We start from the raw sequence: 17781 nt of genomic DNA on the forward strand, positions 1-17781 counted from the left end.
TCAACATCATTCTGTGGTATAAATTCTGTGGAACTTTTGCTCCACAATGTATTGCTCTAATACCCCAAATTTTCAAGTCTTAAAAAGATGACTGAATATGGTTTTGAAAGAATTAAAAACATGCATGGAGTTAGGTACAATTTGGTATGCTTTAGCTATGAGCAACACAGCTTCTGACTTGTACTTCTTAAAATGAAAAAGATGAAATGCTCTCAAACACCAACAAAGGCTGCTACAAACAGAAAATTCAATCCATGAACTTTCAATCACAATCAAAATGGTTTCTAGGGGTAAATGCCAAGAGTTGACAAGTTTGGAGTTCTCCAACAATTTGTAGGATATAGAAAGAATATTACCCAGAGTTGGTGTCTGTATCAACTGTCCATTCCAAGGACCCATCTACTTGGAGATCTGATAAATTGGCAATATGTCAGTACACTGAAGGCCTCAATGAACTAGTTTGAATAGAGGCAGGGAGCTCTCCACAGTGTCTCCTAGCAGCCTAACAGGTATGGATGATATATATGTCAAATTCCTTAAAGTTACTGTAGGAGCAAAGGATTGCTCGACAGCAAAAACTAAAAAATAAACAATTATGGAGTTGTCGACTAATCATGGCAATCATTCTCTATCCCATTACCAATAGGCGTACTGTGGCTGCAGTGTGTAGTATCTACAGGTTGCACTGCAGCAAGTCACCAAGGGTTTTTGAAAGCAACTGTCAAACCTGTGATCTCGACCATCGAGAAGGACAAAGGTAGAAGGTACATGGGAATACCATGGGAATTTGCCTCTAACTCAGACAACATCCTGACATGCCTATTTATCACCATTCCTTCATTGTCAATCGGTCAAAATCATAGAACTCACCACCTTTCAACCAGGTGAAGGAGCCCAATACCTTCACCACATGGACTGCAGTAGTTCAAGAAGATGGCCCACCATCTTCTCCTCAAGGAGTGGGAAATAAATGCTGGTCTTGCCAGCAATGCCCATATTTAGAGTATGATTTTTGTTTTTAGAATTAGTTTATAGCAGACCTAGTCATGAAGAGGAAAACCCCAGATAGTGGAAGGCTTTGGGAACCACTTGGTCCAAAGTTACATGTTTTGCTCAAGCATGCTACACTTACCATATGCCATTTCTCAAATTACCCATTTAGTGTATCCCAAAATAATATTCTCTGAAAGAAATCTAATTTGCATTTGAAGGAATCAACACGCTATATCTCTTTTCACTATCTCACTAGGGAGCTTGTTCCGTAGATTTACTACTCCCTCACTGAAATGACGTTTCTGCAGAAAAGTTTTGAATTCACCCTCTTCAAGTGTAGGCTGCATCCTCTGTTCTGTTCTGGATAAAGTGAAACAGCTTGTCATGGTTGACATTATCTAGTCCCTTTAGATTCCTAAAAACATTAATCCTGTCTCAGTATCCCCATGTCCAGTGAGAAAGTAACCAATTTATGCAATTACTCGTTATAATCCAATCCCTTGAACCTCTCAAAACATTCTGGTTGCCCTCTTCTGTATTCTTTCACGAGCTGCAATATCTTGCAATGCAATGGCCAGAACTGTATACAGAATACCAAGTGCACATGCACCAATGACTTATAAAGTGGTAGGATTATCTCACTGTTGCAGCTCAATATTGACCATTTAATACATTTGAAAACCTAATTTGCTTTATTCACCGAGCATTCCTGTGTTAGCTTCAACTTGTCATACAGGAGCCCCAGTTTTCTTCCATTTTCCATACACGAGAGAGAGGGTGGGGTTTTTATTCTTGCCTCAAACTTCTCCATATCTGAAAACTCTCATTGTAGATATTGGAGGCAAAATTTGTTGGCCCCTGAAAATAGGCATGGGGATCGTGATGTGGGATTAACCTGTGCCTATCCCTTCCAATGCAGGCTGTACTCAAATTTTGTGCTGCCTGCTAATTTAAATTATACTAAGTGTTGATTGACTGCACCCCTCAGCAGCAGGCCCGAGCTTGTGTGAGGCTAGGACCACTTAAAGCTTGCCTGCACTTCCTAAAAGGAAGGGGCATTGTGGCTGCAGCAGGAATTGGAAGTGGCTGGAGAAGAATGCCTGACCTGCAAGAAGAGTGAATTTGGTGCTACAGGGGAGACAGCTTGCTCAAAGGTTCTCTGATGGAGCAACTGGGGCCTTGATGCAGGAGATGGACAAGAGGAAAGATGTTCTTTATCCACCAGGGCCAGAAGGCCCTCCAGACAAACTTTGTGAAGGCAGTGGGACCAGATAGTCACAGCTGCCAATGCAGGCAATGTAGCCGAGAACCTGGATGCAGTGCTGGAAGAGGTTTCATGACCTCATGAGTGGTCAAGATCAGCAAATTAATCATCAAATGCCATATCCTTACAACTGAAATCACTAGCCTCACACATTGCTTAATTCACCATATCCCATCACTCAACTACCAACAATTTCCATCAACTGTGACTCATGCCTAACTTTCATAGCCTCACCTCACCCTCACACACTTAGCACTGCTGCAAATCTCACACCCACATCTCAGTTTGTACACATTGCCAGTTTTTCACCATGACAAGCTTATCACCCAAACATACTGCAACACACTCGCTAACAGAATTCTCTCTCTGTTGCAAGACAAAGTGGTCCACAAACGCAAGCAGCAGGAGCAAAGTGGCAGAGGACAGGCACGGCTGCATGCCCTCACCCCGATTGGGGGAGACAGTGCTCGCCATCATTACAGCGGCCAAGAATGAGGCTGTAGCCAGCGGTGGAGCTGAAACCATACAAGAGAAGGGTATGCTTATACGCAACCCTGCTCATTCCATTTCCTCTCAAGACTGCAACCTGGCCAAGAGTGGTGCAGGAACATAAAGTGATACAGGAAGAGACTGATGAAGAAGAAACACCATCACGTGCTCTCACACTTGCAACCACCAGCTCAGACACTGACACTGCGCGTCCTTGAGACGAAAGCTTAGAGGCGGAAGCTGAAGATGCAGTGAGACTCTGGACATGAGTGGGCAGCAGCTAAGGAAGGGAGAAAGGGTAACACAGATGCCAGAGCGCTGGAGGGCAAGATCACACGAGTTCTACCGAAGAGGACTCTGATGAGGACTTCAAAGGGGTACAAAGAAAGGCTGACAGGAATGCACACTGAAATGCTTGGTGCATTCAGGCCTGCCGGAAAGCCCTGCTGTCACTGTCTAGGAGTCTGGGACCAACCTTGCACATGGCTTTGGACAGAGCTTGTTCTTTCCAGCATGGAAGTAGCAGCCAACTCTATGAGAACACGTGCAGACCCAACTACGATGCAGCATATGATGGCTGATGTTCCAGCTTTCAACACAGCACATGCAGAAGTCACACAATGTCTGAGTGTTGAAGTGGAAGCTCAGACTGAAGTCATGCAAGCTGCCGTGCGGGCTCAGACTGCGGCCATCATGGCCATGGATACTAGTGCTCAAATGGGCTTGCAGTGTCACACAGCAGTCCAGCAATCTGACCTCCAGCAGATTACTAGGATTGCTGATCCGCTGCCACTGTGGAGTGGCTCCTGGAGCACAAACCTGCTGTCCTCTCTCAGGAGGACAGCATTCGTTCTCCCACCCCAGCCACTCCATCAGTGCCCTTGCTGTTGCCTGTTAGCCAGCCAGGTCAGACTGCTGCCGCCCAAAGCGGAGCCTTCTAAGGCCAGAGCTGCACAAGGTGGTCCTGGAAGGCCATCTGCCGTCTCCCCCGTTGAAAGTCTTCCGTCAGCCATGTGGCAGCCACTGCGGAAGCACTGTGTAGGAGCACTAGGCCAGGCAAAGGCACATGAAAAAGAGGGACTAAGGGAACGCACAAGAATAATTAGATGACTTTAGTATGGGGTATTGGATGGTTTGTTTGATAAAGTTGGTTTGGAATGTTTGCTTTGTGATGGCTATTATTTTAGCACTGTGGGCAAGAGGATGCCTTGATGGTCCGTAACAGAGGGTTGTTAAGATGCGACACAGTTGCTTTTCTTCTGCTCATGTTTAGTTTAGAGATACAGCACTGAAACAGGCCCTTCGGCCCACCGAGTCTGTGCCGACCATCAACCACCCATTTATACTAATCCTATACTAATTCCATATTCCTACCACATCCCCACCAGTCCCTATATTTCCCTACCACCTACCTATACTAATGGCAATTTATAATGGCCAATTTACCTATCAACCTGCAAGTCTTTGGCATGTGGGAGGAAACCGGAGCACCCGGAGGAAACCCACGCAGACACAGGGGGAACTTGCAAACTCCACACAGGCAGTACCCAGAATTGAACCCGGGTCGCTGGAGCTGTGAGGCTGCGGTGCTAAGCACTGCGCCGCCCATGTACGTAACAAATAGAAAATATGTACACGTCTAACACAGGGCCTGAAGACTATAGATTTCCCAACACCTTGAAACAATGTAAAATCCTTTGACCAAATAACAATGGTACATATGTCACTCTTTAAAAAATAGATTAAATTCCCTGTATGTATAGAATCTAAATGTTTTAAGCATACTAAAAATAAATTTTATCTTATCAGTGTATCAAAACCAGTCTAATAAATAACTGAATTACTTTTTTGAGTCTGAAGATAAATTCTCGATGTAGCCTTTCTTCAACCTGATATAATCCAAGCCGTTGTTCTTTTGTTAATTTGGATTCATCAATAACAGGTGCGCTGAAGTCTTGCAATTGTTCATTTCTTTTCATTTTCTTGGGCTTCTTTTGGCCTTCAAAAAAAAAGTCTCAAATCACAAAAGTCTCAAATCACAACCACTGCACACAGATAATACAGTTTCAAAAAGGATTCTGTCATTAAACAATCTGAAAAGCTAAACAAAATCTTTTAGAATGTCATTTTGACACAGAAGGAGACCATTCGGTCAATCAGGTCCATGCCAGCTCTCTGTAGAGCAATCCAGTCAGTCCCAGTCCCTTGCTTTATCCCCAGAGCCCTGCAGGTTTATTTCCCTCAAGTGACCATCGAATTTCCTTTTGAAATCATTGATCGACCATCCTCATAGGCAGTGTGTTCCAGGTCCTTACCACTCGCTGTGTAAAAAAGTTCTTCCTCACATCTCTCCTGCATGTCTTGCCCAAAACCTTATATCTGTGTCCCCTAGTCTTTGTACTTTTAGCGAACGCGAACAGCTTTTCTTTGTCTACCTTATTTAAACCTGTCATAATATTATATACCTTGACCAATAATCTCCCCTTAACCTCCTTTGCTCCAAGGAGAACAACCCCAACTTCTCCAACCTAACCTTGTAGCTTAAATCCCTCATCCCTGGAGCCATTCTGGTAAATCTCCTCTGCACCCCCTCAAGGATCCTCACATCCTTCCGAAAGCATGGTGACCAGATCTGGATGCAATACTCTAGTTGTGGCCTAACCAGAGCTTTATAAAAGGTTCACTATAAATTCCCTGCTTTTGTACTTAATACCTCTACTTATGAACTGTATACTGTATGAACTGCATAAATCATTGGTTAGGCCACAACTCGAGTACTATGTGCAGCTCTGGTCATCTCCTTACAGAACGGATGTAATTGCACCAGAGAGGGTACAGAGGAGATTTACGAGGATGTTGCTGGGACTGGAAAATGCAGCTATGAGGAAAGATTGGATAGGCTGGTGTTGTTCTCCTTGGAACAAAGAAGGCTGAGGGGAGATTTGATTGAAATGTACAGAACTGTGAGGGGCCTGGATGGAGTGGTGAACAGCCTTAGCAGAGAGATCAGTGACTAGGGGGCATAGATTTAATGTGATGGGTAGAAAGATTAGAGGGGAGGTGAGGAAATGTTTTTCCACCCTGAGGGTGGTGTGGGGTCTGGAACTCACTGCCCGAAAGGGTGGTAGAGGCAGAAACCCTCAACTAATTTAAAAGGTGTCTGGATATGCACCTCAAGTGCCGTAATGTGCAGGGCTACGGGCCAAATATTGGAAGGTGGGATTAGGCTGGGCAGCTCGTTTTTTGCCAGTGCAGATACGATGGGCCAAGTAGCCTCTTTCTGTGCTGTAAAGTTTCTATGAAGCCCAAGATCCCATATGCTTTGCTAACTACTCTCTCAAAATGTCCTGCCATCTTCAGAGATCTATGCACATGAAGACCCAGGTTCCTCTGTCCCTGTGCACTCTTTAGAACTGTGCCATTAAGTCTGTATTGCCTCTCAATAAATTTGCCACCCTCTAATCCTCTGGTACCTCCCCTTTATCTAGGGAAGATTGGAAGATTATGGCAAGCCCTTCTGCTATCTCCATCCCCAGTTCCCTTAGCAACCTCAGATGCAAGCCATCCGACCAGGCGACATATCCACTCTAAGCATAGGCAGCCTTTCCAGTATATCCTGACCATCAATTTTCATCCATTACCTCCACTTCTACTGATATTTTGTCAGCGTCATCTTCCTTAGTAAGCACCAATTAAAAAGTACTCATTAAGTATTCTAGCCTTTGCCCTGTGCCTTTGAGCATATATCACCACCTCTGTCCGTAATAGACCCCGACCTGCCTCTTAATACCTGCTTACTATTTACATGCCAGTCGAAGATTTTTGGGTTCCCTTTTATGCTAATTGTCATTCTATCCTCATATCCTCTCTTTGCCAGTCTTATTTTCCTCTTCACATTCCCTCTCAACTTACTGTATTTGGCCTGGTTCTCACTTGAAAAATTCACCTGACATGCATCATACACCCTCTTTTTATTTTCGATCTCCCTCATCATCCAAGGAGCCCGGTTTTGGCTCCCCTACCTTTCCCTCTTGTTGGAATATACCTAGCCTGTGTCTGAAACATCTCCGCCTTAATGATCACCCATTATTCGGTTACAGCTTTTCCTGTCAGTCTTTGGTTCCACTTTCTTCTGGCCAGATCTCTCATCTCATTGAAGTTAGCCCGCTTTCAAATTAGAAATTCTACTTTAGATTGTCCCTTGCTCCTCTCCATTACTAATCTAAACCTTTTGATAGGATGATCACTCTTACTCAAGCATCCCCCACAGACACTTGGTCCACTTGGCCCACCTTATTTCCCAAAACCAGATCCAGCAATGTCTTCTTCCTAGTTGGATCGAGAATGTACTGGTCCAGGAACTTCTCTTGGACGCATGGACTGCAGCGGTTCAAGAAGGCAGCTCACCACCACCTTCTCAAGGGCAATTAGGGATGGCAATAAATGCTGACCTAGCCAGCGATGCCCACATCCCATTGAATAAAAACAAAACACATTTCAGAAATTCCTTTCCCTCCTTACCCTTCACTCTAACATTACTCAAATTTTGATTGGGATAAAATCCCCCAACCTCATGACTCAATAATTCTTGCACACCAGTGATTTCACTGCAGATTTGCTCCTCTGTGTCTCTCACTCACTATTTGGAGGCCTATAAAATACCCCCTGTCATGAGATCATACCCTTTTTGCTTCTCAACTCTCACAAAATGGATTTTGTCCTTGCCCCCTCAAGGACATCCTCTCTTTCCAACACTGTAATGTCTCCCCAAATTAGTACTGACATCCCACCTCCTTTTTCTCCTTGCCTATCTTTTCTGAATACTTTGTAACTGTGAATATTAAGCAGCCAGTCCTCTCAACTTTTAAGCCACACTTCTGTTATTGCCACTACGTTATTGTCCCACATGGCTATTTGTACTTGTAGCTCACCAACTTTATTCACCACACTTTGTGCGTTTACCTACATGTATGCATTCTAAACGTCTCTTTGCATTCCTCGTAGTCCTTCTTAGTCTGCTCCTATCCAATATGGTACTACTTCCTTCTCTAGTACCATCGAACACTCTCACTCCTTTATGCACCTTATTCCTCTTTTCTACTTCGACATACTGGTACCAAAACCCATCCCCTCACCTGCCCTAGTTTAAATCCTTCCTAATGCCATGCCTGCCAAGAACGAGGCACATTCATTTTGCCACATGGACATGAAATTTCAAATTGTTGCTAGGAAGAGAAGGCCTATTACAAGGGGTTACAGGGCCCTGGCTGGAAAGACATTTTTGCATACTAGCAAGCAGTGTTGGAACAAAGGAGCTATCCACTGCTCCCAATACACAGAATAGACGTTGTCAGACCAGTTTAGTCACATGACTAATTGGCTGTTGCAGAGTTTGAACTGATTGTTTAAAATTGGAGAAAGAGTGTTTGAAGACAGAAAGCTCTTTGCTCCTGGATTGAAAAGACCTCTTGTGGCTGGCTCGCCACAGCCTCTCCTGTATGCTCCCATCTCTTTCTCATGGAACTTAAATCCACTCAAGACATATGAACCCCAAGAGAGAAAAGTCTCCTACGGTGAACAAGGTTTAAGAAGAATACTAGGCCCCAACAAAAAGCAAGAATTACCTATTAGCATGGACTCTAGAGTGAGCTCGAAGAACCGTAACAACTCTTCAGATATTGCCTCAAACCTTTCCACTTTATTTTTTCCTTCTGCTCTTTTCTGTCCCTATTTGCATGTGTATCGCATATGCATGCTACCATGGGCGCGTCATGAATCTGTAGGCGTTAACCGAATTAGAGTTTAGTTTAAGTTTTAATAAATTTCACTTTTCTTCTTTAAAGCTAAGAAAGCCTGTTTGTGCTCATTTCTTTGCCTTATAATTGGAAAGCGGTGAATAAGGATTCACCAAGACGGAGCTCAGAACACTGTGTTTAAAAATAAAACCCTGTTACAGTAAGACCAGGTGAAGGCTGAGAGACACCTTTCTCACCTGGTCGTAACACTAACCACAGTAGTGAACCTCCCCACAAGGTCATTGGTCCCAGTCCTGTTGAGGCGCAACCCATCCCTTTTGAATAGGCCACTCCTGCCCCAGAGCTGATCCCAATGCCCCAAGAATCTGAAGCCCTCCCTCCTGCACCATGCCTCAAGCTACACATCGCATCACCACTGTACAGTAATTTAGAATCTAAGCAACCAATAAACACTGATTCTTAAATAAAACTCACCTTTTCCAAACCTCCAATTAAAAAATTCAAAAACAAAAAGCACACATCTAAAATAACAAAACGTTTTCATATCTACATCCCAGTCAGAGCAGCTATTTTATAACTTTCAAAAGTTGCATGCTTCGAGTTAAGCAGGGAACTTCTCCTGTTATACTGACAGATATTGAGACCCCAACCAACACCTAAAACAGATGATCTGGCCATTTATTTCATTGTTGTTTATCAGTGCTGGCTGAGTGAAAATTGCCTGCTGCTTTCCCTGCATTACAACAGTGACTAGTGACTGAGTGAGACCAGCGGTGTTTAAAAGAGCAGAGACAGCGGGAAAGAAGGAGACTGAGTGAGACCAGCAGTGTTTAAAAAGTGCAGCGACAGCGCGCCTGAGTTTTGAAAAAAAGCCAACAGTGACATCACAGGAGAGCTGCAAGGTGATTGGTTGGTGAGTTGCAGCTGTTAGAATATCTTTTTTTTAAAAAAGGGTAAGTTTTTTTTTGTTGAAAATAAAATCTCTGGTGATAAGGCGAGTACTACTAAAGTGTTCTTTTTTTCAGGACTTTAGATTGGAGTGGGTAGAATAAGGCCCCTAGTATAATTAGTATTTTTTAATTAAGGGAGTAACTAATTAACCTAAGGGTAAGTCATGGCAGAAGAGCTCAGCCCCATGATATGCTCCTCCTGCGCTATGTGGGAAATCAGGGATGCTTCCAGTGTCCCTGATGACCATGTGTGAAGGAAGTGTATCCAGCTGCAGCTACTGGCCACCCGCATTACGGAGCTGGAGCTGCAGGTGGATTCACTGTGGAGCATCCGCGATGCTGAGGAAGTCGTGGATAGCACGTTTAGTGAGGTGGTCACACCGCAGGTAATGGCTGCACAGGCAGAAAAGAGATGGGTGACCACCAGACGGAGTAGTAGGCGCAGGTAGGTAGTGCAGGAGTCCCCTGTGGCCATCCCCCTCTCAAACAGATATACCGCTTTGGATACTGTTGGGAGGGGGATGACCTCCCAGGGGAAAGCAGCAACAGCCAAGTTCGTGGCAGGGGAGGAAAAGGGTTGGAAGAGCTATAGTGATAGGGGATTCTATCGTAAGGGGTGCAGATAGGCGTTTCTGTGGCCACAAACGAGACTCCAGGATGGTATGTTGCCTCCCTGGTGCTAGGGTCAAGGATGTCTCAGAGCGGCTGCAGGACATTCTGAAAGGGGAGGGTGAGCAGCCAGAGGTCGTGGTACATATTGGTACTAACGACATAGGCAGGAAAAGAGATGAAGTCCTGCAAAGTGAATATAGGGAGTTAGACAGATAGTCAAAAAGCCGGACCTCTAGGGTTGTAATCTCAGGATTACTGCCTGTGCCATGTGCTAGTGAGGGTAGGAATAGGAGGATTAGGCAAATGAATGCGTGGCTGAAGAGCTGGTGTAGGCGGGAGGGCTTCAGCTACTTGGATCATTGGGATCTCTTCTGGTGCAGAGGTGACCTGTACAAGGAGGACGGGTTGCATCTAAACTGGAGGGGGACCAATATCCTTGCGGGAATGTTTGCAAGCACTACTCGGAAGGGTTTAAACTAGTCTTGCAAGGGGGTTGGACCCAAAGTAATAGTCTCTCAGATGAGATAGTTGAGGCAAATGTAGAGGTTAAAGCAAGCAAGTCCAGTAGGCAGGCCAGGGAGGGGCAGGACAGGGAGCGTGGAAGGTCTGGTAGGCTAAACTGCATTTACTTTAATGCAAGAAGCCTTACAGGTAAGGCAGATGAACTCAGAGCATGGATCGGTACATGGGATCGTGATATGATAGCTATTACGGAAACGTGGTTGAGGGACGGGCAGGACTGGCAGCTCAATGTTCCGGGGTACTGAGCTTTCTGGCGTGACAGAGGTGGAGGTAAGAGACTAGGGGGAGTTGCACTATTGATTAGGGAAGACATCATGGCGGTACTTAGAGAGGATATCCTGGGGGGAATGTCCAGCGAGGTCATATGGGTAGAACTTAGAAATAAGAAACGGGTGATCACTTTGATGGGATTATACTATAGGCCCTCCAATAGTCAGAGGGAAGTGGAGGAGCATATATGTAGGGAAATCACAGATAGGTGTAGGAATTATAGGGTTGTAATAGTAGGTGATTTTAACTTCCCTAATATTGACTGGGACTGCCTTAGTGCTAAGGGATCAGATGGGGAAGAATTTGTTAAGTGTGTCCAGGATAGTTTTCTGAAGCAGTATGTGGTCCTACGAGAGAAGGGGCTACACTCGATCTCCTCTTAGGAAATGAGGATGGGCAGGTGGTTGATGTGTCAGTGGGGGAGCACTTTGGGACCAGTGACCATAACTCTATTAGCTTCAAGATAATGCTGGAAAAGGATAGGTCCTCAGGTTGAAGTCCTAAATTGGAGGAAGGCTAATTTCGATGGCATCAGACAGGAACTCTCAAAAGGGAGAGGCTGTTTACAGGTAAAGGGACGTCTGGCAAGTGGGAGGCTTTTAAAAGTGAGATAGGAAGAGTTCAGGGCCGGCATGTTCCTGTTAGATGGAAGGGCAAGGCTGGCAAGTTTAGGGAAACTTGGTTGACGAGGGATATTGAGGGTCAGGTCAGGACAAAGAAGGAGGCATACGTCAGGTATAGGCAGCTGGGATCGAGCGAGCCCCTCAAGGAGTATAGGGGATGTCGGACTACACAAAGAACAGTACAGCACAGGAACAGGCCATTCGGCCCTCTAGGCCTGCGCCGATCTTACACTTAAGAAGGATATTAGGAGGGCGAAAGGGGCCATGAGATTTCCCTGGCAGATAAGATAAAGGAGAATCCTAAAAGATTCTATAAGTATATTAAGATGAAAAGGGTAGCCAGGGAGAGAGTAGGTCCCCTTAAGGATCAGTGTGGCAATCTATGTGTGGAGCCACAGGAAATGGGCAAGGTCTTAAATGAATATTTCTCATCCGTATTTACCGTGGAGGTGGTCATGGAAGCTAGTGAGTTCAAGGGAGGGAACACCGATATCCTGGAGCATATCAACATTACAAAGGAGGTGGTGTTGGAGGTTTTGAAGCGCATTAAGGTGGATAAATCCCCAGGGCCTGACCAGGTGCATCCTAGGATGCTATGGGAAGCAAGGGAGGAGATTGCTGGGGCCCTGGCAGAGATTTTTGTATCATCGTTAGCCACGGGTGAGGTACCAAAAGACTGGAGGATAGCTAATGTTGTGTCTTTATTTAAGAAGGGCGGCAGGGATAAACCAGGGAACTACAGGCCGGTGAGCCTTACATCAGTGGTGGGAAAGTTATTGGAAGGAATTCTGAGACAGGATTTATATGCATCTGGAAAGGCATGGTCTGATTAGGGATAGTCAGCATGGCTTTGTGCGTGGGAAATCATGTCTCACGAATTTGATTGAGTTTTTTGAGGAGGTGACCAAGAGGATTAATGAGGGCAGGGCGATGGACGCTGTCTATATAGACTTTAGCATGGCCTTTGACAAGGTCCCGCATGGTAGGCTGGTCCAGAAGGTTCGAACACATGGGATCCAGGGTGAGCAAGCAAACTGGATACAAAATTGGCTTGGTGATAGGAGGCAGAGGGTGGTAGTGGAGGGTTGTTTTTCAGATTAGAGGCCGGTGACCAGTGGTGTGCCGCAGGGATCGGTGCTGGGCTCTCTGTTTGTCATATATATTAATGACTTGGATGTGAATGTAAGGGGCATGATTAGTAAGTTTGCAGATGACACCAAAATTGGTGGTATAGTGGACAGTGAAGAAGGTTGTCTAAGGTTACAACAGGATATAGATCAACTGGGAAAGTGGGCAAGGGAGTGGCAAATGGAATTTAACACAGACAAGTGTGAAGTCATGCATTTTGGGAAGTTAAACCAGGGCAGGGCATCACCAGTGAATGGCAGGGCCCTGGGGAGTGTTGTTGAGCAGAGAGACCTTGGGGTGCAAGTACATAGTTCCCTGAAAGTGGCAACACAGGTAGTCAGGGTGGTGAAGAAGGCGTATTGCATGTTTGCCTTCATCAGCCGAGGCACTGAGTACAAGAGTTGGGACCTCATGTTACAGTTGTACATAATGTTGGTTAGGCCGCATTTGGAGTACTGTGTGCAGTTCTGGTCACCGCACTACAGGAAAGATGTGATTAAGCTGGAGAGGGTGCACAGAAAAGATTCACAAGGATGTTGCCTGGTTTGGAGAGCTCGAGTTTTAAAGAGAGATTGGATAGGCTGGGTCTGTTTTCCCTGGAGCGAAGGAGGCTGAGAGGGGACATGATAGAGATAGCCAGAGTCTGTTTCCCATGGTAGGGGTGACTAAAACTACAGGGCATAGATTTAAGGTGAGAGGGAGGAGGTTTAAAGGGGATCAAAGGGGTAAATTTTTCACACAAAGAATAGTGAGTATCTGGAATGAGCTGCCTGAGGCAGGAACAGATGCGACATTCAAGAGGCATCTGGCCAGGTACTTGAATGAGCAAGGCAAAGAGGGATGTGGAATTAATGCAGGCCGGTGGGATTAGTATAGATAGGCATTATGGTCGGCATGGACGCGGTGGACCGAAGGGCCTGTTTCTATGCTGTCCGACTCTATGACTACACTTTGGGATATCAGAGTTTTAGAAAGGCACAATATCAATGCACATCTTTCTTTTGTCAATCTCCTTAATACTTATTATTTAAAAAATAAAGTTCTTGATAACCATGATTAGGATAAGGAGGAGGACAAACACAGAGACATATGGAACTTAGGAAAAGAAGTGGACCATTCAGGCCCTCGAACCTGTTCCACCATTCAATGAGATTCACCTGTCTTGGCTCCATATTACTTCATACCCTTGGCAAGCAAAAATCTATCAATCTCAGATTTAAAATTATTAATTGAGCTAGCATCTACTGCTTTTTGTCAGAGACTTCCACACTTCCACCACCCTTTGCGAGAAGTGTTTCCTAACTTATTTACTGAATGGTCTGGCTCTGATTTTAAAGTCACGTTCCCTTGTCCTCGACACCCTTACTTGCAGAAAAGGCTTCTCTATCCCTCCTATCAATTCCTTTCAAAATCCTAAAAACATCAATCAAATCATCCCTAATCTTATATATTCCGGGAAACACGAGTCGTCTATGTAACCTCTCTCTATAATCTAACCCTTGGAGCACTGGGAACATTCTGGTGAATCTGCGCTGCACTCTTTCAAAGGCCATTATATCCAATGGTGCGATGCCCAGAAATATACAGATGTGGTCTAACCAGGGTTTTGTGTTGCTGTAGCAAAACTTTCTCTCCTTTATATTCTAGCCCTCTAGTTATAAAGGCTAACATTCCATCATCCTCTTTTGAGTATTTTTTGTACTTGACTATTACATTTTAGTGATCCGTGTACATGGATCTCTAAATCCCTTTGGATCTCCATTGATTCCAGCTTTTCACCATTTATATAGAAACATAAAAAATAGGAGTAGGCCATTCGGCCCTTCAAGCCTGCTTTGCCATTTATTATGATCATGGCTGATCATCCAACTCAGTAACCTGCTCCCACTTTCACCCCAGAACCTTTGATCCCTTTAGACCCAAGAGCTATATCTAACTCCATCTTGAAAACGTACAATGTTTTGGCCTCAACTGCTTTCTGTGGTAGCGAATTCCACAGGCTCACCATTCTCTGGGTGAAGAAATGTCTCCTCATCTCAGTCCTGAAAGATTTACCCCGTATCCTTAGGCTGTGACCCCTGGTTCTGGACTTCCCCACCATCGGAAACATCCTTCCTGCATCGACCCTGTCGAGTCCTGTTAGAATTTTATAGGTTTCTATGAGATCCCCCCTCACTCTTCTGAACTCCAGCGAATATAATCCTAACTGACTCAATCTCTCCTCTTACATCAGTCCCGCCATCCCAGGAATCAGTCTGGTAAACCTTCGCTGCACTCCCTCTATAGCAAGAACATCCTTCCTCAGATGAGGAGACCAAAACTGTACACAATATTCCAGGTGTGGCCTCACCAAGGCCCTGTATAATAAGCAGCAAGACATCCCTGCTCCTGTACTCTAATCCTCTCGCTATGAAGGCCAACATACCATTTGCCTTTTTTACCACCTGTTGCACCTGCATGCTTACCTTCAGCGGCTGGTGTACGAGAACACCCACGTCTCACTGCATATTCCCCCCTCTCAGTTTATAGCCATTCAGATAATAATCTGCCTTCCTGCTTTTGCTACCAAAGTGGATAACCTCACATTTATCCACATTATACTGCATCTGCCATGCATTTGCCCACTCACTCAACTTGTCCAAATCACCCTGAAGCCCCTCTGCATCCTCCTCACAACTCACCCTCCCACCCAGTTTTGTCATCTGCAGATTTGGAGATATTACATTTAGTTTAAAAATGCTTGGATCTATACCTTTTTAGTCCAAAATCCATGATCTCACACTTACCTGCATTGAAATCCATCTGCCACAGTTTTACTCACTCATTTAATCTATAAACATATCTTGTAATTCTATCCACTATAACTCTCCATTGTGTGATCTAAAGTATTTAATAAATATAGTGAATAGTTAAGGCCCCAACACACATCCTTGTGGGACGCCACTAGTCACTATCTTCCAATTCAAGTCGATACCTATTATCCCCACTTTCTGTGTTCTACCACCAAACTAATCTCCTAACCAGGGTAATAATTTACTTTAATTCCATGGGCTTTAACTTTAGTGAACAGTCTTTTACGTGCAACATTATTTAACGCTTTCTGGAAGTCCATATAAACTAAATTCATAGACATTCCCCTGTCAACTATTTTAGTTACTCATTAAAAAATGTAATTAGGTTGGTTGTACATGACCTACTGTTTACAAATCCATGTTGGTTGGCTCTCTCTAATCAGCTCATAATTCTCTTAGGTCCTCAGTCAATTTGTCCTTAATTATAGATTCCAATAAGTCCTCACAAAAGATGCAAGATTAACAGGTCTATAATTTCCTAGTTTCCCTCTCTCTCCTTTCTTTATTAATGGAGTTACATTTGTAGTTAAGGGAGAGTAACAACACCACGGAACAATGGATTACATATGGGAGTGGGGAAATAATTTTTTTCTAGCTTTCATGAGAACAGGGAAAAATATTCTGTGCAATTATGGAAGACAAAGCATAAGATTAGTCAAGGCTTCTTTGGAAAAGAAGATGGTGCATAATTATGGTATTAGTAGCAAATGTTTCTTAAAAACAATGTCAGAATACTATAAAGGACCTATATAGGCAACTAAAGGATACTACAGGGTAGATTCAAAAGGATTCTTAATCATTTTAAACCAGTCTATACTTCTGCAGATGATGCTCATTTTCTAAATGAGGGGCACTCAGCATTCAATAGCATTGTTAATATTAAAATAGATAATAATGTCACCTTGGATAGATTGATAGGGGCCCATGTCTGGAAAATATCCATCCAAGCCTGATTAAAGAAATGGGACAGTATCTTCAAAGTCTGGAGAAATTCCCTTAGACTGGAAGCTAGCTCATGTACTTCCTAGTTTCAAAAAATGGGCCAAGGAACTACAGGCCTATCAGCCTGACATCCATTACTGGAAAAATAATAGAGGAGATCATAAGAGTTGCCCTTTATGATCACTGAGAAAGGGAAGGGCCATTAGGAATTCACAACACAGTTTCCAAAAAAACCAAAAAATAAGTCATGCCCAACATATTTGATAGCTTTTGTGAGGATGTCACTAAGGTAATGGATGAGGGAAATCCATTCGACATTCTCGACATTCTAAAAGCCTTTGATAAGGTAACTCACACTAGGTTACATCGCAAGATAGAATCTTGTGGGATCAGTAGAAATGTTGTAGGGCCAACCCAGAATACACATCATTTGAAGGGAATAATGAAAGAGGTTGTGAGAGAAAATGATCTAGGTGCTATTGTGCAAAGATCACTAATGGTTTATAAATAATGTAGAGAACTGTAGCTAAAGCTAAAAAGGTACTGGGTTGTATGAAAAGAACCATTCAGTATAAATCAAAGGACACCATTTTGACACTCCACAGATCACTGGCCAGATCGCATCTAGAGTACTGTGGCCAAATTTTGGTCTTCCCAACTGGTGGGTGACATAATGACCTTGGAAACGGTCCGAAAGAGAACAAAAATGATTCCTAGCTTAAAGAACCTCAGCTCCTTAGATAGGCTCAAGGATCTTGGTCCATTTACTTCAAAACACGTGGACTTACAGGTGACATGATAGAGGTCTATAAAATAATTAAAGGGCTGGATATTGTCCCTATTGATGGATTATTCCAGTTTACCAGATTGGGAAAGACCAGGGACAAAAGTTTAAACTATGCAAGAGTAGGAATAGACTGGATGCTAGATGGCTCTTCTTCCAGAGAGTAGTGAGCCACTGGAATACATTGCTGGCTGGTGGGGTATGTGCTAACTCTCTGTTTGCTTTCAAAACAGAACTGAACCGGTTCCTGACTGGGCAGGGATTGCATCATATTGAAGTTAAGTGTCTGTATAGGTTAACACTTGGCCCATGTGATCTCCTGAACTGGTTTAATCACCTGAGGTGTTTGGAGAAGAATTTTACAGAGTACTTTTTCCCTTATCGGCCCTGGGTTTTGTCACCACACCCAGGAGATTACATGGCTGTGTTGGTGAGTGGATGGAGGGAAGTCGTGTTTAACCATCACAATCTGGCCATCATGGTGTGGGACAGGCTTGATGAACCAGCTGGTCTTATCCTATCCGACAATTTTGCCTGTTCATATATACAAGAACAAGTGTGTGTGTTAGTAGGGTGCAATTCCACCATTAAGGCAA

General features: G+C 44.1%; 1 protein-coding gene across 2 annotated transcripts in view; it reads right to left on the reverse strand.

Moving 5' to 3' along the window:
* The window catches only part of LOC137369218 (terminal uridylyltransferase 7-like), a 131267-nt gene that overhangs the window by 87576 nt on the left and 25910 nt on the right, over positions 1–17781 (reverse strand). For both annotated transcript variants that reach the window (XM_068030063.1, XM_068030062.1), the window contains exon 3: positions 4591–4745. In XM_068030063.1, the coding sequence (XP_067886164.1) occupies positions 4591–4745 (155 nt within the window). The remainder of the gene's footprint in view (positions 1–4590; positions 4746–17781) is intronic.

The sequence above is a fragment of the Heterodontus francisci genome, chromosome 4 (assembly GCF_036365525.1).
Source record: "Heterodontus francisci isolate sHetFra1 chromosome 4, sHetFra1.hap1, whole genome shotgun sequence".
Taxonomy (NCBI): domain Eukaryota; kingdom Metazoa; phylum Chordata; class Chondrichthyes; order Heterodontiformes; family Heterodontidae; genus Heterodontus; species Heterodontus francisci.